At 43.5% G+C, this 23,929-nt stretch overlaps 1 protein-coding gene across 5 annotated transcripts in view; it reads left to right on the top strand.

The window, feature by feature from the left end:
* FBXO15 (F-box protein 15) overlaps positions 1–23,929 on the top strand; it is a 122,574-nt gene that overhangs the window by 31,472 nt on the left and 67,173 nt on the right. For 4 of the 5 annotated variants that reach the window (XM_075314615.1, XM_075314616.1, XM_075314618.1 and 1 more), the window contains exon 3: positions 17,402–17,512. In XM_075314615.1, the coding sequence (XP_075170730.1) occupies positions 17,402–17,512 (111 nt within the window). Of the gene's footprint in view, positions 1–13,497; positions 13,570–17,401; positions 17,513–23,929 lie in introns of those variants that run through there. The other variant, XM_075314617.1, reaches the window with a different exon arrangement.

Genomic DNA, 23,929 nt, shown 5'->3' with positions numbered 1-23,929 from the left:
AAAATTTTTCCTGTCCTGGTGTCGCTCTACCGGCCATCCTCCTTGGCCATTTTCCTTGCCGACTCTTCTGTCTTTTCTACAGTCCGTTCTGCAGCTAGGACTGTCCCTCAACTCTCTCAAGGGACAAGTTTCGGCTCTGTCAGTTCTGTTCCAGCGGCATCTCGCTCGGCTGGCTCAGGTCCGCACCTTCATGCACGGCGCGTCTCACATCATTCCGCCTTACCGGCGGCCCTTGGACCCCTGGGACCTTAACTTGGTTCTCACGGTCTTGCAGAAACCCCCCTTTGAGCCTCTTAGGGAGGTTTCTTTGTATCGTCTTTCACAGAAAGTGGCCTTTCTGGTTGCCATAACTTCTCTCAGGAGAGTCTCTGATTTGGCTGCGCTCTCCTCGGAGTCACCTTTTTTAGTCTTTCATCAAGACAAGGTGGTTCTCCGTCCGACTCCGGACTTTCTTCCTAAGGTGGTCTCTCCCTTCCACCTTAACCAGGACATTACCTTACCTTCCTTCTGTCCGGCCACTGTTCATCGCTTTGAAAAAGCTCTACATACTCTAGATCTGGTGCGTGCTCTCCGGATCTATGTGTCTCGCACCGCTGCGCTTAGGCGGTGCACCTCTCTTTTTGTGCTAACCACAGGTCGGCGCAAGGGCCTCCCCGCTTCTAAGCCGACCTTAGCCCGTTGGATTAGGTCGACCATTTCGGACGCCTACCAGAGAACGCAGGCGCCTCCCCCGCCGGGGATCAAAGCACACTCGACCAGAGCTGTCGGTGCCTCTTGGGCTTTTAGGCACAAGGCTACGGCTCAACAAGTCTGTCAGGCTGCCACTTGGGCTAGCCTGCATACCTTCTCGAAGCACTACCAAGTGCATGCTCATGCTTCGGCAGATGCGAGCTTGGGCAGACGCATCCTTCAGGCGGCGGTCGCCCATTTGTGAAGTTAGGTTCTGCCTACTTCTTAGTTTTTCTGTTTATTTCCCACCCAGGGACTGTTTTGGAACGTTCCAAGGTCTGGGTCTCCCAAAGGATCGATAAGGAAAAAGAGAATTTTGTTTACTTACCGTAAATTCTTTTTCTTATAGTTCCATCTTGGGAGACCCAGCACCCTCCCTGTTGCCTGTTGGCAATTTCCTTGTTCCGCGTGTTTTCACCGGCTGTTGTCGTGGACAGAGTCTCCGGTTGTTCCGGCTCTTGCTCTGTTCTACTTGTGGGTGGCTATTCTCCTTCAGCTTTTGCACTAAACTGGCTGGGACTGGCTCACCAGGGGGTGTATAAGCTCAGAGGGAGGAGCTACACTTTTAGATGTAGTACTTTGTGTGTCCTCCGGAGGCAGAAGCTAAACACCCAAGGTCTGGGTCTCCCAAGATGGAACTATAAGATAAAGAATTTACGGTAAGTAAACAAAATTCTCTTTTTTTCAGAGCCTTTGTGCTACCAGTATCATGGAAGCCCCCTATATTTCCATTAACAGATGACGGACCTTAGTGGGGACTTGTGTTTTAGTGGGTTGAGTTGAATGCTATTTTGTGGCAATTTGGGTACAGAATATGCTCAGCGTCTACATCAGGGTTTACATCTACATCTCAGAAATACATGAGTCAGGTGAAACCCTCGGACCCTTTCACTATAACGAGGCAGCAAAGTTAGGAGTACTTTGCACACTACGACATCGCAAGCCGATTGTAGCGATGCCGAGCGCGATAGTCCCCGCCCCCGTCACACATGCAATATCTTGTGATAGCTGCCGTAGCGAACATTATCGCTACGGCAGCTTCACATGCACTTACCTGCCCTGCGACATCGCTCTGGCTGGCGAACCGCCTCCTTCCTAAGGGGGCGGGTCGTGCGGCGTCACAGCGAAGTCACACGGCAGGCGGCCAATAGAAGCGGAGGGGCGGAGAAGAGCAGGACGTAAACATCCCGCCCACCTCCTTCCTTCCTCATTGCAGCTGGGACGCAGGTAAGGAGATGTTCCTCGCTCCTGCGGCTTCATACACAGCGATGTGTGCTGCCGCAGGAACGAGGAACAACATCGTACCGTCGCTGCAGCGAAATTATGGAAATACCCGACACTACACCGATCATACAATTTCAACACTTTTTTGCGCTCGTTAATCGTGGTAAAAACGATTCACATACTCCAATGTCGACAACGACGCCGGATGTGCGTCACTTTCGATTTGACCCTACTGACATAGCAGCTGCGATGTCGTAGTGTGCAAAGTACCCCTTACTCCAGACTCTGTTTGGCCTCTATTCAGTGGTGTCCGTCTTTTCAAAGGTGAAAAAAACTGTTGTGGACCACACTTTTGTGCACACATAAAAAGATGGACACCGCCGGACCACAGGCCAGATGGAAGTTCAAAGTGACTGCCTCGGCCTCTTTGCGGTGAAGTTTCCTTGGGGACATTTGTCTGAATCAGTTATTTCAGAGATTTACATGTTACTCCCGTTGTAAGTGCTCAGCGTAGAGCGCAGGATAAATTAATGTGAGCTCAAATCAACAGAAGTTGACTTTATTACTATTTTTTATGCTGGTCTCCTTGCGTTATAAGTGATACGGTAGGGTGGAGTTATTTCTCAGGTCATTGCAATTACAGCAATACAAGATTTATTTAGGCTTTTTTAGATGTGGCTACTATCGCACCTAAATATAAACGCCTTAACTAAATAAAGGTTGTGTGCATCACCTAATTTTGAAGGCTATAGTTTTTTATTTGTTTTTGCCAACAGTCACTTGAGGCTTGAGGGCTTGTTTATTGTGGTATATATTCAAGGTTTTTATTGGTACCATTTTGGGCCACATAATATTTTTTGATTGCTTTCTACGTTTTTTTTTTTTTTTGAGACAGCATCAAGAAGACACAGCAATTCAGTTTTGTTTTGTTTTTTTTACACCAGTCACCGTGTCATAAAAGTGATAGGACAGCTAATTCTTCTGGTCAGTACGATTTACAGTGATATCACATTTATGTTAATTTTTTTGTTTGGCTTTTTTACACTATATAATCAATTTTATAGAAAAAAGAAATAGTTTTTGCATTGCTGTATTCTGAGAGCTATGACTTTTTTGGTAACATTTTAATCTACTTTTTTGTCAGCTGGATAATGAAAAGACATAGTTAAAAAAACAACCAAAAAACCTGTGTTCTCTGAAGGAGTTAACTAGTGTGACCGTTTTATAGATCAGGTTTTTCCAGACGCGGCGATACCAATGTATGTGTGGTTTGTATTTTTTTTTTTTTTTTTATTGTTTCGGCTTTTACATAAATGTACAGATTTATGTGTATATTATAATTTTGTTTTATTTTGTTCTTTATTTTCCGTTTTTGTTTTTTTTTATTTGGTCCCTATGGGATGGAAACTTTTATTAGTCTGATCGCTGGTATAATGTTTTGCAATGCACCTGAACGACTGATAGAAGCTTCCTAAACCCTGCTCCTGGCATGGTCTAATAGGCAGCACAGTAGCTGGCTGACCCGGATGTTGACATCACGGTTGGCAACGATTGGGCCCTTGTGAAGACATCGCGGAGGCGTCGACTGGACGGGAGAGGGCGCTCCCTCCCTCTTCTTGCCTCCTAAATGTTGCGATCGATATTGATCGATGGGTCCGTGACAAAATTGGACACCAATGTTATGCAATTTGCGTGCCGTTTTTTACTGCTTGATAGATATAAGGTGGAGAAACTTTTTTTCTTATCAGTGAAAAAAAACAATTAAATTGTTTTTTCATAAGTCAAAAAACTGACATCTGAATGAGGCTTTACATGAAGTACAAAAGAAAAAAAAATGGGGAAAAAACCCATGCAGATTTCACTACATGTTGAAGATTTTTAATGTACCATGTTAAAAATGTCATTATACAGTTGATAGTTTTTTCTGCAGCTATTAAGGTAATTGCGCTTCTGACCAGAATTCACAAGCAGCAGTTTTTCCTAACCCAATAAATGCACTAATCCCTAATCCTGTAAAGGTTGCGCTTTGTCATTCAGAAGCTAATGATGTCTGGATGCTGGAGGCTGCGCTTGTAGAATACCCGTATCTCTGCTATCTTTAAAATGTATGATAAGCATGCATGGAAAACCTTTTACAAGTGCATCTATGAAGAATTGTTCATAATGTCACTATCAAATTCCCCAGCTCAGTGATTCAATAAACTTTTTACATCAAGTGATAAAGCCTGGAAATCGTCTTGATCTTGTCTTGATCTCCAGACTCAATTGTTCATATTACATTTTTGCAGCAGTGACAAGAGTGCATAGCCTGTAAGCCCTGCTGAATTAATGCACAAAAGTAAGAGTATGTGTAGAAAACTCGTAGATATAATGTATGAGTGCAGTACTACGGTTGGGAGGTGATGTGTACATTCAGTTTTGTCTCCTCCTAGTTTAATTATGTCTGCGGCATATTTATTAAAGGGATGGTACAAAGGCTAAACAAATTTTCAACCAAATCCCTATTTATTTAAATGGGTAATTTCAAACTAATTTCTAATAATTTTGCATTAAAAATTCCCTACTGTTCCCTATTTACACGAACTGCCATGTTTTTTCTTTCTACTATGTGACTAATAACTTTGCCTGCAGGGTGGCGCAGATCTCTGAACATCACTAGGTAGTCTGACACAGTGGCTTACTGTCTGCTCTGTTGCTGGCTCATTACATCTGATCTGAGCTAGCAACGCAGTGCACGTCATCATGCACATTGCACAAAGATCGATTGCAGGGATCAGCCCCTGAAACGAGCGTCACTGATGACTCTTCATTTCAGGGAGGAAGCAGGAGCTGTTGCAGTGACCTCAGCCTCTGTCCCCTAATGACACTTCATTTGATTATCCCAGCATGGACTGGTATTCTAAAACAAAGCATCATCAGACAGGAAGTAGAAAAAAATCGATAGCATATAGATAGTGTAGTTAGGGAACAGTAGGGAATTATTTATGCAACTATATTAAAAATTAGTTTAAAGATTTGGTTGAAAATTTGTTTAGTCTTCGGACCACCCCTTTAAGGCGTTGCAACTTTCATGGATGGTTTAAAGCATAAAGTTAATCTAAAGGTTTCTGCAGCTTTCCAATATAGTTCTAATACATGCCAGCTTTGCGGTGCATATTTCTCACTGTAAATCTGCTGCAGATTACAGAACATGAGGACGGAGTTTTGAATGCCCCATACACATGTAGCGGACAAGAGTTTCAATCTACATCGTGCATGTTATGTTGGGTAAAGGCCTCCAGGTACATTCTACAGTGAATTTGCAGAACAATCCAATGAACTGCACTGACTAACAGCTGCTCATCATTAGATCCTGGCTTTCAGTGCGGGGGTGGCTACAGGTGCTGCTCTCCATACACAGAGAGGTGACTGAAACCGCGCCGGAGCCTCCCCATGACTGAAACCAGAACTCTGCCGGAAGGATTTAAGTTCATTTCCTTCCGGCAGCAGAATTTAATGTGCAGGCACCAGGCATGTTCAGAATGCTATTAACCTGCAGATTAACCCCATAGCTGCAGGTTAATAGCATTTTTCCACGTGACAGGTTCCCTTGAAATGTAAGTCCCCTGCCCCTGTTCTTTTACTCACTTGCTGTCATCTTCTTTTCCAGCGTTGGTCTTGCTGGTTTCTGGTTTCATAGAGCACGCCAGAGTTCACAGATCAATGTAACTCTATGAGCCTTGTTCTGGCTCTCATAGAGTTACATGGAGAGCTTGTGACTAGTGATGAGTGTGCACTACCATGGTTGGGTGCTCTGCACTCGAAACGAGCAGGTTGGACGCTTAGACGGGCTCAACGCAAGTACCGAGTATAATGGCAAACACAAGCATTCTTCTGGAAGACCTTCTGGAAAAATGCTTGTTTTCCACATTAACTTCCATTATATTCTGCACACGATTCGAGCCTTTTCAAGCGTTCAACTTGCTCATTTCAACTATCAAGCACCTGAGCATGGTAGTGCTCGCTCATCACTATATGTAACATAACTTCTGATTTCTGGTCAGTCAGAAGTTATCAGCACAAGATGGTGCTGCGGTATCGGAGCAGCACCGAAAGAAGATGAAACCACTGACGGGTAAATATAATGCAGGGGGCTTAATGCTGCTTTACATGCTTCAATTAATTGTGCGATCGCACCCGCCCCCATAGTTTGTGCCCACGGGCAATTTTTTGCCCGTGTCGCACAATGCTGTAACCCCCCGTCACACGTACTTACCTTCCAAACGACCTCGCTATGGGCGGCGAACATCCACTTCTTGAAGGGGGAGGGACGTTCGGCGTCACAGCGACGTCACACAGCGGCCGGCCAATAGAAGCGTAGGGGTGGAGATGAGCGAGACTTAAACATCCCGCCCACCTCCTTCCTTCCGCATTGCCAGTGGGACGCAGGTAAGCTGGAGTTCATCGTTCCCGGGGTGTCACACGGAGCGATGTGTGCTGCCCCGGGAACAATGAACAACCGGACGTTCGATTTTAGAAAATGAGCGACGTGTCAACGATGAACGAGAAGGTGAGTATTTCTGCTCGTTCATAGCTGTCACACGCTACGATATCACTAACGATGCCGGATGTGCGTCACTTACGACTTGACCCCGCCAACATCTCGTTAGATGTATCGTAGCGTGTAAAGCCCGCTTTAGATATAAAGCACCACTCCAGCGCTGAAAAAAAAGATGGAGTGGTGTATTAAAAACACTTATTTCACAATTATCTTGCAGTGTAAACAGGCTGCCGATCAACAGAAAAAGTAAGCAAACTCGTGTGAAATGATCTTTTGTGCAGCAAATAAAGTGTTACTGATCGGTGGTCCTATCATGAAGCCGCTTGGTCCATACAGATGTTTATTCTGAGATTGCATTTTTTGTGTGTAATTGAGGATTGCTTCAGTGGCTTCCAAGATCCGTGCCTTTAACCAATTGTTCATCCATTCATTTATCTATCCTACTGTAGCTAATCTGAGTGGTACAAGTAGCTAACACACTTTTTAATTACCAACCTCAAAGCTTATTAAGGAAATGTGCTTTAATATATCAAAACAAAAGGGATAACAACACCAGGAGATAAAACACCTGACAAGGCTTTCTGTTTGTGGATTTTATTTGCAAATCAAACCTAATTAAGATCTCCAATGCAATGAAAATGGCATCATGCATCTTGCCAGAAAGAAGGGTAATTAGACGGAGCAGTCCAATAAAGAGCTGATGTCTATAATGTTACTCCATGGTTCCCAGGGAGGGGAAAGAGCCTTCACCTGGGGAGCCATGAATCAACATTATTTCACTTTAGCACTTTATTCCGCTGATCTCACTAATGAGCTCTCCTCCTAGAAAGATGCATGAGGCTGCGTTTGCCGTGCTTCAATGTGTCTACAAAGAAACTGAAATCAGCACCTGAATTTTGAAACTGTTTTGAAGTGTGGAAGTTGAGTTTTATTACACGTGAAGGACTGTTTGTGTTGTAAATGTGCTGAGCGATGGCCAGAATATATATTAGGCATTCTTCCCATGTACCGAACACTGTGAAGTTTGAGTTGTTTTCTTTCTATTGTTTTCCATTTAAATGTGTTTCATTTTTAGCCTTATATAAATTAATGATCAGTGATTGATCTCCTTGAAAATAACTCTCAGCCATGACTTACCTCCCGCAGGCGCTCTAGTGCTGCCTCGCTGCAGCTCCTGGCCAGTTTTCGGTCACATAGCTGCAGCATGAACCAGTCACTGCATTATACCAAGGTACTGTAGCTAGCACAAAGCCACTGAGCTCAGTGACTGGCAGAGGTCACTAATAATGTATGAGCTTGATATAGTATATAAGTTTTATGTTCGAACCACATGACAAGTCGCACAACCAAACACATCTGTGAAACTTGTCTGCAGCTTGAGGTTGCGCCACTATATTAGAGCTGTAATTTTGCTGCAACTATAGGGCCAAATTGCACATATGTTACATGGAAGTCTCAGTCACAAGTTACCTGCATGCAACTTGTAGCTGAAAAAACATCTCATTTGGAAGCATTTGCGACTGTGTCGCAGAAGTCACAATGTGATACCATAGGAAATCATTGGGGCGATGTCACAAGGTTACACTACTTGCCATATAACCGTAGCCTTAAGGCCGGGGCCACACGGGGCACTAGTGCGATCCTCGCTTGACAGTTGGCTCACGATGGCAGCACAGCAGAGCCGAGTGTCATGCGAGTGTCCCTGTGACTGAGATCCGATCATGCGATCAGACCTCAGCTGTGGAAGGGAGGGCCGGCTCTGAGGAGGGGCGGGCCAGCGCTGCGGAGGGGAGGGCCAGCGCTGAGAAGGAGAGGGAGGGATTAATCTCCCTCTCTCCTCCGTAGCTGGCTATTGACATTCTCGCACTGCACTCGCGGTACACTGGTGTACTGTGAGTGCAGTGCGATTTTCTCTCTCACCTTTATAGACTTGAATGGGTGCGAGAGAAAGAGTCTCGCATTACAGTCGCAGCATGCTGTGATTGTTTTCTCAGTCCGATAAGGGCTGAGAAAATAATCGCTTTTGGGCGCTGGGACATAGACTCATATTGGTCCGAGTGGAATGCAATGTTTTATCGCACTCCACTCGGTCGAATTTTCATGCCGTGTGGCTTAGGCCTTAATGGATGTTACTTTGCCACATAACACATAAACATTGGTACAGGCCAAGTACGATAGTCTTAGCAGAATAATGTCTCCTTCCAAAGTGCAAAAATTGTTTAGGATGAAGGCACTAGCGGACGCAGACAGAAACGGCCCTTGAGCAAGAACAATATATGGGCCCTTTGCAGCCCAAAAATTCATCTAAATGTACTATTTCACCTACTGTGTAGGTGTTAAGGGGTCCCCTGAGCTCTTGGGCCCCTGTGCGGCTGCACAGATTGCACCAATGATATGTCCTCCTCTGGATGAAGGTTTGCAGACTCTATAGGGTGCTTTACATGCTGCGATAGCTAGTGATGTCGTGCGCGATAGCACCCACCCACGTCGCTGTTTCGTCATGGGGGTGATCGCTGCCGTAGTGAACAATATCGCTACGGCAGCGTCACACGCACATACCTTAATAGCGACGTGGCTGGAGACACCGAACAATCTCTCCTTTAAGAGGGCGGGTCGTTTGGCGTCACAGCGACGTCACTAAGCGGCCGCCCAATAGCAGAGGAGGGGCGGAGATAAGCGACCGGAACATCCCGCTCACCTCCTTCCTTCCTCATTGCCGATGGACGCAGGTAAGGAGATGTTCGTCGTTCCTGCGGTATCACACGTAGCGATGTGTGATGCTACAGGAACGACGAACAACCAGCAGCATGCACCACCAACGATATTATGAAAAGGAGCGACGTGTCAACGATCAACGATTTTTGACGTTTTTCCGATCGTTGATCCTCGCTCCTTTTAGTCACACACAACGATATCGCTAATGGCGCTGGATGTGCATCACGAACACCGTGACCCCAACGATATATCGTTAGCGATGTCGTTGTGTGTAAAGTACCCTTTTGTGACTGCAGACTTTTGAATCCTCATAAGTGTGCACCGATTTGCATACATGTGGTCATGTGTCGACAAAGATGTGCTCGGCATCGCGCAATTCCTTATATTGACTGAAGTGGAATATGTCTAGTCAGAATGTGGCTGGAAGAGTAAGCAAATCACATACTTGCAGTGACTCAACCACCAGTACCAGAGAATCCCTTCAGCGTGCGGTGCACATGCGTGAGGATTCGGGAGTCTGCAGTCCTAGTTGCTGCAGATTTTCATTCCAAACCTGGAAAAGCCGTTTAAAGCACCGCTCAAGTATATATATATGTATATATGTGTGTATATATATATATATATATATATATATATATAAATATATATTTTTTACTTCACTTCTGGAGTGGAGCTTTAAATCTAAGTATCGTCATCTGTTTTCAGTTGGTCTCCAGTGTTTCATGGAGCGTGCTGGAGGTCACAACTCAATACAAGTCTTGTTCTGGCCTCATTCTGCCTCTTATAGACTTAGGCGGGCTTTGCACGTTGCGACATCGCAAGCCGATGCTGCGATGTCGCACGCGATAGTCCCCGCCCCCGTCGCAGGTGCGATATCGTGTGATAGTTGGCGTAGTGAAAATTATCGCTACGCCAGCTTCACATGCACTCACCCGCCCTGCGACCGTCGCTCTGGCCGGCGACCCGCCTCCTTCCTAAGGGGGCGGGTCGTGCGGCGTCATAGCGATGTTACACGGCAGGCGGCCAATAGCGGCGGAGGGGCGGAGATGAGCAGGATGTAAACATCCCGCCCACCTCCTTCCTTCTGCATATCATACGGAAGCCGCAGTGACGCCGGTAGGAGATGTTCCTCGCTCCTGCGGCTTCACACACAGCGATGTGTGCTGCCGCAAGAACGAGGAACAACATCGGACCGTCGCGTCAGCATAATTATGGATTACGCCGACGCTGCACCGATGATATGATTACGACGATTTTGCGCTCGTTAATCGTATCATCTAGGCTTTACACAGTACGATGTCGCATGCGATGCCGGATGTGCGTCATTTTCAATTTGACCCCACCGACATCGCACCTGCGATGTCGTAGTGTGCAAAGCCCGCCTTACTGTATGTTGAGAGCTAATGAAGTTAGTTCTGGCTTCTAGCCAGTCAGAAGTTACGATCACAAGATTGCGCCGGGGGCGGGAGGAACGACACCGAAAAAAAGATTGAAACCAAACCCCAGAGTGTGAGAATAAGAGTAGGGGCAGGGGATTTAGGTGTAAAGCACCACTCTAGTGGAGAAAAAAAAACATTAGAGTGGTGCTTGGAAAGGCTTGTCCAGGTTTGGAATGAAAATCTGCAGAGACTGCAGACTCCTGAATCCTCACAACATGTATACCGCATGCTGTTGGGGTTCTCTGGTGCCTGAAAGTGAGAGCGGGTGACTGCAAGTACAGGGAAGAAAGACAAAAAAACCAACCAACAGAGGTCAGACATTACAGCGTGGAGAGGAACTACAGTTACATGAATAGGATGTAATAGTTAACACCGCTCTATCTGCTGTCTACTCAATACAGTCCCACCACATAAGCCTGCAGCTGTTGTATACTACAACACCTCAGAGGTCGAGTCAGAGCAGCTTGGTTGCACACACACAATATTAGCCAGGTTGTTTTAATGTTATGGCTGGTTGGCATAGAGTCTCATACAGCGTAATTGTCTCCATTGCACTTTACTTACTGCTTTTTTATTTCTTTAGGTCACGTCGTTAGATCCCGTCATACCACTATTCTTTGTCTACTACAAAGCAGACAGAATAAATGGCTCTTACAGTTGAATATGTTCCTTTTCTCTGCCCTTACACTCTATCTTTATACTTCCTGGGAGACTGAGGTAGAAAGGTTAATCTAATTGCCTTCTCTGCCATAGTCACTAACATATGGTATTATCCTGCATTGTTAGGCTCAGACATGATGGCAGTGCCTTATTTGTAGATTTGTGAGAACAAATGCTCCTCACACGGTTCACGTGTATAGTCTGCCTCTATACAAATTAGAGGACTAAACATTTTGTGTGTATATACATATTGTACATGGGGTGTGTATGTTATGTATGTATTCGGGTATATACAGTATTATATATAATGTACAATAAGAATGTCCTTAAGACCAATGCTGCCAAATGTTATCTTTTCCTATTGCTCACCCTGGGAGATGTTATGTATATAAATTAGATATAGCTTATCCTATTAGTAAAGATCAGGGATTAGTGTGTGTAACGCCCATCGCTGACACCAAGCAACTCAAAGGATATAAGCATTTCAGGAGGAATCAGAGTTAGGCTATGTGCCCACGTAGCGTATTTTCATGCAGTTACGCTGCGTTCTGCTCCACAGCGTAACTGCATGCATCCTGCGTCCCCTGCACAATCTATGAAGATTGTGCATTATCCATGCTCACATGGCGTATTAGAACGCAGTGCTTCGACTGCTGCCGAAGCGCTGCATTCTAAAAAGCAACATGTCACTTCTTTCATGTGCTTTGGATGCAGGTTCCGCTCTGTCTATGGTGAGGCATCCAGAGTGCATAAAATCGGCTTTTCATTACGGACTGTTTCTGCAGCGATTTGAAGCGCACGTGTTCTGTTCAAATCGCTGCAGAAATTTCTGTGGGACAGAACACAACGTGGGCACATAGCCTTATTGCTTGAAAATTTTTTTTGTTTAATTACAAACATACATGAACGTGGCAAGTGCTAGCATCAAAACATCACATGCAACACGGCAGAGGAGAGGAATGGAGTAAAAGGTGTCAATTCGCTGGGGGACGCCTGGGATTGAAAATCACAACAATCATACGTGACAAATAAGATAAACCTCAGCATTGAAAAGTAACAACATTAAATCCACAGTGGCTTTGTCCACAACATCACTATACAAACTGCAGGAAGGAAAGTGCAAGCGAATAGAATGACTATGCAAACTTCAGGTGAGGGAGCGTGGACAATAGTGTCAATTATACACATTCTGACACATACCAATAAATAGAAGAAAATGCCCAGGGGTCCCGCAGGGAAAACTGTCCACAAAAGAGGGGGCCCCGACGTATGTTTCGCGAGCATGCACAAACCAGTCACCTGCTTCTTCAGGGTGGAATAGAGAGACCCTGTGTGGCTGGTTTTCCCTACGGGACTCCTGGGCATTTTCTTTTGTTTACTAGTATGTAACTCATTTATTTGTACACCCCCACCCCACACATTATGTCTAATTGACTCTTTTGTCCATGGTCTCTCACCTGCAGTTTGCATAGTCATTCTATTCGCTTGGACTTTGCTTCCTGCAGTTTGTGTAGTGATGTTGTGCTTTTAATGTTACTTCTCAAAGCTGGGTTTCTCTTATTTGTCACATACTGTATGATTGTTATGATATTCAATCCCAGGCGTCCCCCAGGGAATTGACACCTTTTACTCCATTCCTCTCCTCTGTCGTGTTGCATGTGATGTTTTGATGTTAGCACTTGGCACTTTCAAGTATGTTTGTAATTAATAAAAAAAAAAAATTTCAAGCAATAACTCTGATTCCTCCTGAAATGCATATGTATGTAAATTGGTGGCACTACAGAAACACCTCTCCCAAGACTTCCGCTCTTATTTCCTACTGTGCTTCTGTCCATCAATAACATTTTTGCCTGTGAGTGAGGTTTTGTACTAAAAGTTTAATGGATGTTGCAGTGATTGATACTGGGATGTCTGTTTTTAAAGGTGTTATCCAGAATTGTGATAACATGAAAACAGCCATGTTTCTGGACAGTCCCTTTAATAATATTTTATGTATATATTTATCATGAGCACAGGTCACTTTGTGCTCCATGGAGGGTAGTGTCGCACAGTGTAGTTTCCGTACCAATGTGATCGGCTGCAGAAGCACTACTGATGTGCTGGTGGTCTCCTGCTATAACTGTTGGTATCCATGTTTTTACCGATCTCAGCAGTTTAGCGCTTGATATACCACTTTCAATAGTGGCAGCGGTACATGAGGCGCTTGAGAGACGGAGAACGCTCTCTATCAGCCTACCGGCACCCCTACAGCATGGTCATGAGGTACTGATGGATGGCTGACAACGGACAACCTGTTTTTTTCATTATGTACTGATGCATTTTAATTAATGATGAGCAAGCACTACAATGTTCGGGTGTCGGTACTGGAAATTAGCAGTTGGATGCTCTGACCGGATCGACTCATGTACTGAGTATCATGAAAGTCAATGGGGGAACGTAAGCATTTTTCCAGACCTTTCAAAAAAATGCTAGCGTCCCTCATTGACTTCTATTATACTTTGTACACTAGTCAAGCCTATCAGTGTCCAACTGCTCATTTCCAGTACTGACACCTGAACATTGTAGTGCTCTCTCATCACTAATTTTAATATATTTTCAATAAACCATTGTTCCTCACTACAGATGTTGGCCGAGTCTTGGAACAACCTTTGGCCCCATGCGCACACTGCAGTTTTTGATGCTTTTTTGTGGTGATGTTTTAGCCACTCTTTTCCTTCCCCAGCAAAGTCTATGAGATTTCCTGTGCGCATGTTGCTTTTTTGGGGGGGCTGCATTTCGGCTGCATGCTGCGGTTACCACAAAGATGCAGCATGTTAATTATTTTTGCCTTTTACGCTGCTTTTTTTCACCTATTGATGCTAAAAAAAATCAAAAATGCATTGGTAAAAAAAACCATCAAAAACACAGGTGTTTTTGATGCGTTTTTTTTTTGTCACAGGGTGTGTTTTTTTTATTTGACCATAGGGTGCATTTTTGGTGCATTTTTGTGATCACCACAAGAAACGCAGCATGCGAACATTAATGTTGCGGCAAAAGGTCACCCTGCACCAAATAATCATAAGAATCCTCACGGATGCCTATTGGTAAAAAAAAACGTTTGTAGGGCTCTGGACTACCGATGTGGTCACTGGAGCAGGAGCCTGCCAATATTTTTGCCGAATTCCGCCATATTAACAGTGACTTGTGAACGTATTCAGCCCCCTTGCATTTTTCAACCTTTTCCCATATTTCAGGCTTCAAACATAAAGATTAAAAATTTAAATTTTATGATGAAGAATCAACAAGTGGGACACAATTGTGAAGGTGAACGATCTTTATTGCTTATTTTAAATTTTTGTAAAAAATAAAAAATTGAACAGTGGGGCATGCAATATTATTCGGCCCTATTACTTTCAGTGCAGCAAACTCACTCCAGAAGTTCATTGAGGATCTCTGAATGATCCAATGTTGTCCTAAATGACTGATGATGATAACTATAATCCACCTGTGTGTAATGAAGTCTCCGTATAAATGCACCTGCTCTGTGATAGTCTCAGTGTTCTGTTTAAATCACAGAGAGTATCATGAAGACCAAGGAACACAACAGGCAGGTCCGTGATACTGTTGTGGAGAAGTTTAAAGCCAGATTTGGTTGCAAAAAGATTTCCAAAACTTTAAACATCCCAAGGAGCTCTGTGCAGGCGATGATATTGAAATGGATCACTCTGGGAGGAACTGCAGAGATCTACAGCTGAGGTGGGAGAGTCTGTCCATAGGACAACAATCAGTCGTACACTGCACAAATCTGGCCTTTATGGAAGGGTGGCAAGGAGAAAGCCATTTCTCAAAGATATCCACAAAAAGTGGTGTTTAAAGTTTGCCACAAGCCACCTGGAGACACACCAAACATGTGGAAGAAGGTGCTCTGGTCAGAGGAAACTAAAATCGAACTATTTGGGCACAATGCCAAATGATATGTTTGGCGTAAAAGCAACACAGCTCATCACCCTGAACACACCATCCCCACTGTCAAACATGGTGGTGGCAGCATTATGGTTTGGGCCTGCTTTTCTTCAACAGGGAGAGGGAAGGTGGTTAAAATTGATGGGAAGATGGATGAAGCCAAATACAGAACTATTCTTGAAGAAAACCTGTTGGAGTCTGCAAAAGACCTGAGACTGGGACAGAGATTTGTCTTCCAACAAGACAATGATCCTAAACATAAAGCAAAATCTACAATGGAATGGTTCACAAATAAACGTATCCAGGTGTTAGAATGGCCAAGTCAAAGTCCAGCCCTGAACCCAATCGAGAATCTGTGGAAGGAGCTGAAAACTGCTGTTCACAAACGCTCTCCATCCAACCTCACTCAGCTCGAACTATTTGCAAAGGAAGAATGGGCAAGAATCTCAGTCTCTCGATGTGCAAAACTGATAGACACATAGTGTCTGATAGTGACTTGTGCTGTAATTGGAGCAAAAGGTGGCGCTACAAAGTATTAACTGAAAGGGGCCGAATAATATTGCACGCCCCAATTTTCAGTTGTTTATTTTTTACAAAAATTTAAAATAAGCAATAAATTTCGTTCAACTTCACAATTGTGTCCCACTTGTTGTTGATTCTTCACCAGAACATTAACATTTTTATCTTTATGTTTGAAGCCTGAAATGTGGGAAAGGTTGAAAAATTCATGGGGGCCGAATACTTTCGCAAGGCACTGTATAATTCTACATTTTACATCCACGAAATGTTATTCTGTGAATGCGTTGGAGCTATTTCAGGTATGATGACTAAAGCTATTGCCACATTATTGATATAAAATAGATTCCTGATCACAAATAAATGACTAATGTTGATTTTTCTTTCCATGATCATTAGCTTCAAAGATTCTGAATGAATAACGCACAATCCGATAGAGAACCGGTAGCTCTTTATCCTAATGCCTATGTCATAGTTACATAGTTACTTAGGTTGAAAAAAGACCTAGGTCCATCTAGTTCAACTTTCCTCCACCGGTTCCACATTTAGTCACTAAGTCATTTATAACCAACAATGTTGTGTGTACTGAGGAAATCATCCAGCCCTTTTTTAAAAGCTGTTATAGTATCTGCCATTACTACCTCTTGTGGTAGTGTATTCCACAGTCTGACCGCTCTAACTGTAAAGAACCCTTTCCTATTTAGCTGTCGGAATCGCTTTTCTTCCACTCACAGTGAATGCCCCCTGGTCCTTAGTACTGTCTTTGGAAGAAATAAGTCATGTGTCAGTCCTTTATATTGACCACACATGTATTTATACATATAAATGAGATCTCCTCTGAGACGTCTTTTTTCTAAGCTAAAAATATCTAACTTTTTCAACCTGTCATCATATGGGCAGCCTCCATTCCTTGTAATAGTCTAGTTGCCCGCCTTTGAACTGACTCTAACTTCTGAATGTCCTTTTTAAAATGTGGAGCCCAAAACTGGATCCTGTATTCCAGATGTGGCCTTACAAGTGATTTATAGAGGGGTAACAATACGTTGGGATCACGGGATCTAATCTCTCTTTTTATACACCCTAAAATCTTGTTTGCTTTAGCAGCTGCTGCTTGACATTGAGTGCTGCTGCTCAGCTTATTTGTAATGAGAATACCCAAGTCCTTCTCCTGTTCTGTAGTCCCGAGTTTACTTCCATTTAATGTATACGCAGCTATAGGATTACTCCGTCCTAGGTGCATTACTTTACATTTATAAACATTAAATCTCATTTGCCAAGTATCTGCCCATTCTGACATCTTATCCAGATCTTTTTGTAATATTGTAGTATCCAGGTCAGTTTTTAATATCCTACATAGTTTGGTGTCATCGGCAAAGACTGACACTGTACTATCAATCCCATCCACAAGGTCATTAATAAAGAGAGTAAAAAGAATCGGTCCAAGCACAGATCCCTGCGGCACCCCACTGCTGACTATGGCCCATTTAGAGAATGTACCATTTATGACTACTCTTTGTTTCCTATCTTTTAGCCAATTCCTTACCCAGTTGCATATTGTGTCCCCTAGTCCTTGCTTCTGGAGCTTTAGTATAAGTCACGACATAATTTTTCTCATGTTTTTTGTTTTATATTGTAGCACGTTTTCACAGGCAGCACAAGAAAATAAAGGTTCATGTGTAAGAAAACCCACGAAGAACAAACAGCTACTCAAGATTACCTGTCCCAGCAAAGCCTTTCACATAGAGAGGTACAGTATGTGATAATCTATGATAATACTGTGTGCCAGGCGTGCAGCCATCAGGCACGGCTATGATCATTATTTGCAAGGTAGCCCAAGAGTAGACGCTGCATCAAATTTGAGATGAATTAAATCCCGCAAACCATTTTGTGAGTCGTGAATGAACGCACCGCTAGGAATCTGCTCCTCTCTGATATACTTTAGGAGCCTAAGCGACGTGCTGGTTTATCAGAATGTGACTTTCGGTTTGTAAATGGATCATGTGGCGCCTTTCTTGCGTGGAAATCGAATAGCTTTTATTTTATTATGTAACCTTTAAAGGAACAGATTTAATTTCATGGTAATTCTTATCTTTTTGTATTTGTTTTTTTTACAATTGATTGTAAAAATGTAATAAGCCTTTTTAATAGATAATAATATTCTGAAACACTAAACCATTCAGTTCATGATGTGAATACCAGTATCACATTACTGTTCCCATGAAACTTCACTGGGGTCCAACAAGTTGTAACCAAGCTGAGATATGCCGGGTTCTCTGACCTAATGGGTGTGTGGATTGGGATGCACAAGAGTGATGGATGTCACTCCTCCGCTTGGGACTCTATTAGCCAGAGCAGAAGTCATTAACCAAGTCGTTCTTGCTCTGATCACTTGTTGTATGCCACAACCGCCCCCTAACCTAATTAGTAAGCAATTTGACTTTATACTTAGTGGTTGCTTACCCAGGGAATAACCGCTAGGAGCCTTGTAACTTCTTTAAGAAGAAAACTAATTATGCATAGTGAAAAGACCATTCCTAAGAGTGAGTATGTGCTGAAGACTGACTGCTATTAAAAGGAACGGAAAAAAAAAAAAAAAAAGTAAAGCCATTGCTATACTGGTGCTAGGATGCTGAATGTAAGCATACCTTTTGTACAGAGATTTGATGTTTTATTTCAGAACTATGTGCAAGTAAAGTTCCAGCAATGCACTGCTATTTGATTGACAGGTGCAACAGGAAGGGAGAGTGCGAGGTACTGAAGTAAAGGGAGGCGACTGAAGATAAGTGTGGCATAGTTTTAACACAATCTCATAGTGGTGATAACTGTAACTGTTTAATTTCATTAGGGATTTGTTGTCTGTGTTTGTCTGGGGTACTGTGAAAAAGCAAAAGAAAAAAAAAAAAAAAAAAGTGTGTCTAGTGATTTAGTCAGTAGTATTAGCCACACCTGTTTCTAGAAGCTTCTAGCAGCTTCTAGTAGTCCTTGTAGAACTATATAAACCAGCCAGAGCTAGCGAGGTGCTGAGAGTGCGAGGTACTGAAGTAAAGGTCCAGTCACACTAAGCAACTTACCAGCGATCCCAACAACGATAGGGATCGCTGGTAAGTTGCTAGGAGGTTGCTGGTGAGCTGTCACACTGCGACGCTCCAGCGATCCCACCAGCAACCTGACCTGGCAGGGATCGCTGGAGCGTGGCTACACGAGTTGCTGGTGAGCTCACCAGCAACCAGTGACCAGCCCCCAGTCTCCTAGTTACAGCACACATCAGGTTAATTAACCCGATGTGTGCTGCAGCTAAATGTGCACAGAGCAGGGAGCAGCGCACAATGCTTAGTGCTGGCTCCTTGCTCTCCTAGTTACAGCACACATCGGGTTAATTACCTGATGTGTCCTGCAGCTACATGTGCACAGAGCAGGAGCCGGCACTGACAGTGAGAGCGGCGGAGGCTGGTATCAAAGGTAAATATCGGGTAACCAAGGACAGGGCTTCTTGGTTACCCGATGTTTACATTGGTTACCAGCCTCTGCAGAAGCTGGCTCCCTGCTCACTGCACATTAGTTGTTGCTGTCTCGCTGTCACACACAGCGATCTGTGCTTCACAGCAGGACAGCAACAACTAAAAAATGGCCCAGGACATTCAGCAACAACCAACGACCTCACAGCAGGGGCCAGGTTGTTGCTGGATGTCACACACAGCAACATCGCTAGCAACGTCACAAAAGTTGATCGTTACCAGCGATGTTGCTAGCGATGTTGCTTAGTGTGACGGGGCCTTAAAGGGAGGCGACTGAAGATAAGTGTGGCATAGTTTTAACACAATCTCATAGTGGTGATAACTGTAGCTGTTTAAGAAGAGAAGAGTCGCCGTAAGCTGATCGATTGCTGGGACTTGCCGGGTCTCGCTGTTTGAGGACATCGCAAAACCGCGCGCCTGACGGCGCGCGACTTTCGCCTGTCATACTCTACATCAGCATTATGGAAGAGAAGAAAATCCACATGGTCACCTGCAACACATGCTACATGTTTACGGATCTGCCGCACAAAAAATTCAACTTCACCTGTCAAAAGTGCAAACTTGTTGCCCTCTTAGAGGAAAAGGTGCGGGGACTGGAAGAAAGAATAGCAACTTTGAAGCTAATTAAAGAACATGAGGACTTCTTGGACGAGGCAGAAGCAACAATTCAGGATATGGAAAGTGAGAAAAGCTTCAGAACACATACAGAGGCTGAAAAGTGGACACATGTGACCAAAAGAAGCCAGCGGATCAAGTGGTCGGCACCACCCACACAGCTTAGCAACCAATATGAAGCCCTCATGCTGGAGAACGAAAATGGCACAGTTCAGGATGATACCGTCTCTACAGGAGAAGACACAGTATCATCAAAAGAAGTTACTTTGTCAACAAAAGCAGAAACAAAAGACACTCAAAAGCACTCAGGAGCAACAAGCAGTGCGTCCAGAAAGAAAAGAAGAGTGGTAGTTATGGGCGACTCACTACTAAGAGGCACGGAGGCAACTATCTGCAGGCCGGACATAACCGCACGAGAAGTATGCTGCCTCCCTGGAGCAAAAATCAAGGATGTGGCCAACAGGATACCAACTATCCTCGGATCCAAGGACGAATACCCGTTCCTATTGATACATGTAGGAACAAACGACACGGCAAGAAATGATCTACCAACTATTTGTGAAGACTTTGAAATTCTGGGGAAGAAAATAAAGGAACGGAACGTACAGGTTATTTTCTCATCAATCCTCCCAGTCGATGGCCATGGTGTCAGAAGATGGAATAGGATACTAGATTTGAACAACTGGCTACGACGGTGGTGCAGGCAGCAAGGATTTGGATTCTTAGACCATGGAGTGAATTACCTCTACGATGGACTTCTCGCAAGAGACGGGATACACCTCACAAAACCTGGGAAACACACGTTCGCCAGAAGGCTTGCCACACTCATCAGGAGGGCTTTAAACTAGAAGAAGAGGGGATGGGAGAAAAAACAGCAGACAAGAACATGCAGCAGAAGGACAAACTAATCAAGGATACTAGATGCCGTAAAGAGGACCCAAGACAGGGTACTAAGAAGGAAGCTGAGAAAAGGGGAGCAAAACTTCTTTCCTGCATGCTGACCAATGCAAGAAGCCTGACCAATAAGATGGAGGAACTGGAGCTGGTAATGTATGAGGAGAAATACGACATAGTAGGAATAACTGAGACATGGTTAGATGATAGTTATGACTGGGCGGCTAACCTGCAAGGATATGAATTGTTTAGGAGGGATCGTAAAAAAAGGAAAGGGGGTGGAGTCTGTCTATATATAAAGTCCAGTTTAAAGCCCAGACTAAGAGAAGATATTCAAGAGGGAAATGAAGAGGTGGAGTCTCTATGGGTGGAGATACAAGGAGGGAAAACTAATAAAATCCTCATAGGGGTTTGTTATAAGCCACCAAATATAACAGAAACCACTGAAAATGTATTATTGAAACAAATAGACAAAGCAGCAAATCACAATGAGGTGATTATTATGGGGGACTTCAATTACCCCGATATAGACTGGGAAACTGAAACCTGCGTATCTCAGAAAGGAAACCGGTTTCTGTCAGTAACTAAGGATAATTATCTGTCCCAACTTGTGCCGGGCCCAACTAGAGGGGCAGCCCTTCTGGACTTAATTTTAAGCAACAGGCCAGATAGAATAACAGACGTACGAGTGGATGGGCACCTAGGGAATAGTGACCACAATATAATACAATTCCACTTGTCCTTTAGTAAGGTGCCTTGGAGGGGGGTTACAAAAACGCTGAATTTCAGGAAAGCAAAGTTTGATCAACCTAGAGAAGACCTTCGCCAAATTGATTGGGACAATGTCCTCAAAAATGGGAGCACAGAAAATAAGTGGGAAATTTTTAAATCGGTATTAAACACCCACTGCGAGCTAGCCATACCATACAGAAATAAAAGGGCTAGGAACAGGAGAAAACCAATGTGGCTAAATAAGGATGTAAAAGGGGCAATGAATAATAAGAAAAAGGCATTTAAAAAGCTAAAACAAGAAGGCAGCGAGGAAGCATTAAAAATATATAGAGAAAAAAATAAAATGTGTAAAAAACAAATATATTTAGCAAAAGTAGAAACTGAGAGACTCATTGCTAAGGAAAGCAAAACAAATCCCAAACTATTCTTTAATTATATAAACAGAAAAAAGATTAAAATTGATGGTGTTGGCCCTTTAAAGAATAATGAGGGTAAAATCATAGAAAGTGATGTGGGAAAAGCAAATGTTTTAAATACTTTTTTCTCAACTGTGTTCACACAGGAAAAGCATATGCCAGGGGAAATGCAGAGTGATCATGTAAATGCCCCATTAAGTATGACCTGCCTAACCCAGGAAGAAGTGCAGAACCGACTTAGTAACATTAAAATTGACAAATCACCAGGCCCTGATGGCATTCACCCTCGGGTATTAAGGGAGTTAAGTAATGTGATAGACAGGCCTCTATTCCTTTTATTTAAAGACTCTATAGAAACTGGGTCTGTTCCACTGGATTGGCGGCTAGCAAATGTGGTACCAATATTCAAAAAAGGGTGCAAAAGGGAACCTGGAAACTATAGGCCGGTAAGCTTAACATCTGTTGTGGGTAAAATGTTTGAAGGGTTTTTAAGGGATACTATTATGGAATGTCTCAATGTTAATAACTGTTTAACTCCATATCAACATGGATTTATGAAGGATCGCTCCTGTCAAACTAACCTGATCAGCTTCTATGAGGATGTAAGCTCTCACATGGACCGAGGAGAATCATTGGATGTCATTTATCTCGACTTCGGTAAAGCATTTGACACTGTCCCACATAAAAGACTGCTAAGTAAAATGAGAAAGCTTGGGCTAGGGGAAAATGTGTGTAGATGGGTAGGTAGCTGGCTTAGTGGTAGAAAACAAAGAGTGGTTATTAATGGTGCATACTCAGATTGGGCCAGGGTTACTAGTGGGGTGCCACAGGGGTCTGTATTGGGCCCCCTACTATTTAATATATTTATTAATGATCTGGTGGATGGTTTACAGAGTAAAATATCAGTATTTGCAGATGATACAAAACTATGTAAGGTAGTTAACACAAAGGAGGACAGTTTGCAACTACAGATGGACTTGAGTAAATTGGAGAATTGGGCTGAAAAATGGCAAATGAGGTTTAACACAGATAAGTGTAAGGTTATGCACATGGGAAGGAGAAACAGATGTTACGATTACTTACTAAATGGGAAACTGCTGGGGAAATCAGACATGGAAAAAGACTTAGGCATCTTAGTGAATAAGAATCTAAATTGGAGTGCCCAGTGTCAGGCAGCAGCCACCAAAGCAAATAGGGTGATGGGATGCATTAGAAGAGGTCTGGGGGCACGAGATGAAAACATCATTCTCCCTCTGTACAAATCACTAGTCAGACCACACTTGGAGTATTGTGTGCAATTTTGGGCGCCGGTGCTGAAGAAAGACATTACTGAACTTGAAAGGGTTCAGAGGCGGACTACTAAAATAATAAATGGAATGGGTGCATTACAATACACGGAAAGGTTATCAAAATTAGGTCTATTTACTCTAGAAAAGAGAAGACTTAGGGGAGACCTAATAAATATGTACAAATATATCAGAGGGCCATATAGAGATCTCTCCCATGATCTGTTTGTACCAAGGACTATGACAAGAACAAGGGGGCATTCTTTTCGATTGGAGGAAAGAAAATTCCTACATCAGCATAGAAGAGGGTTCTTCACGGTAAGAGCAGTGAGGCTCTGGAACTCTCTTCCTGAGGAAGTGGTGATGGGCAACTCACTGAATGAATTTAAGAGAGGAATGGATGCATTTCTTGTTAGCAAAAGTATAGAAGGTTATCAATAGCATAATCTTACAGGTAGATAGAAGAGCGACCAAGATTATTAGAGGAATGGGTGGGCTGCAATACCAAGACAGGTTATTAAACTTGGGGTTAGTTAGGAAAAACAAAGGCTTAGGGGGATCTAATCACAATGTATAAATATATGAGGGGACAGTACAGAGACCTTTCCAAAGATCTCTTTACACCTAGGCCTGCGACTGGAACACGGGGGCATCCGCTACGTCTTGAGGAAAGAATGTTTAATCATAATCACAGATGAGGATTCTT

This window comes from Anomaloglossus baeobatrachus, chromosome 6, assembly GCF_048569485.1.
Source record: "Anomaloglossus baeobatrachus isolate aAnoBae1 chromosome 6, aAnoBae1.hap1, whole genome shotgun sequence".
NCBI classification, from domain to species: domain Eukaryota; kingdom Metazoa; phylum Chordata; class Amphibia; order Anura; family Aromobatidae; genus Anomaloglossus; species Anomaloglossus baeobatrachus.
Note: the sequence above shows the minus strand (reverse complement) of the source record. Positions and strands in the feature narration are given on the sequence as shown.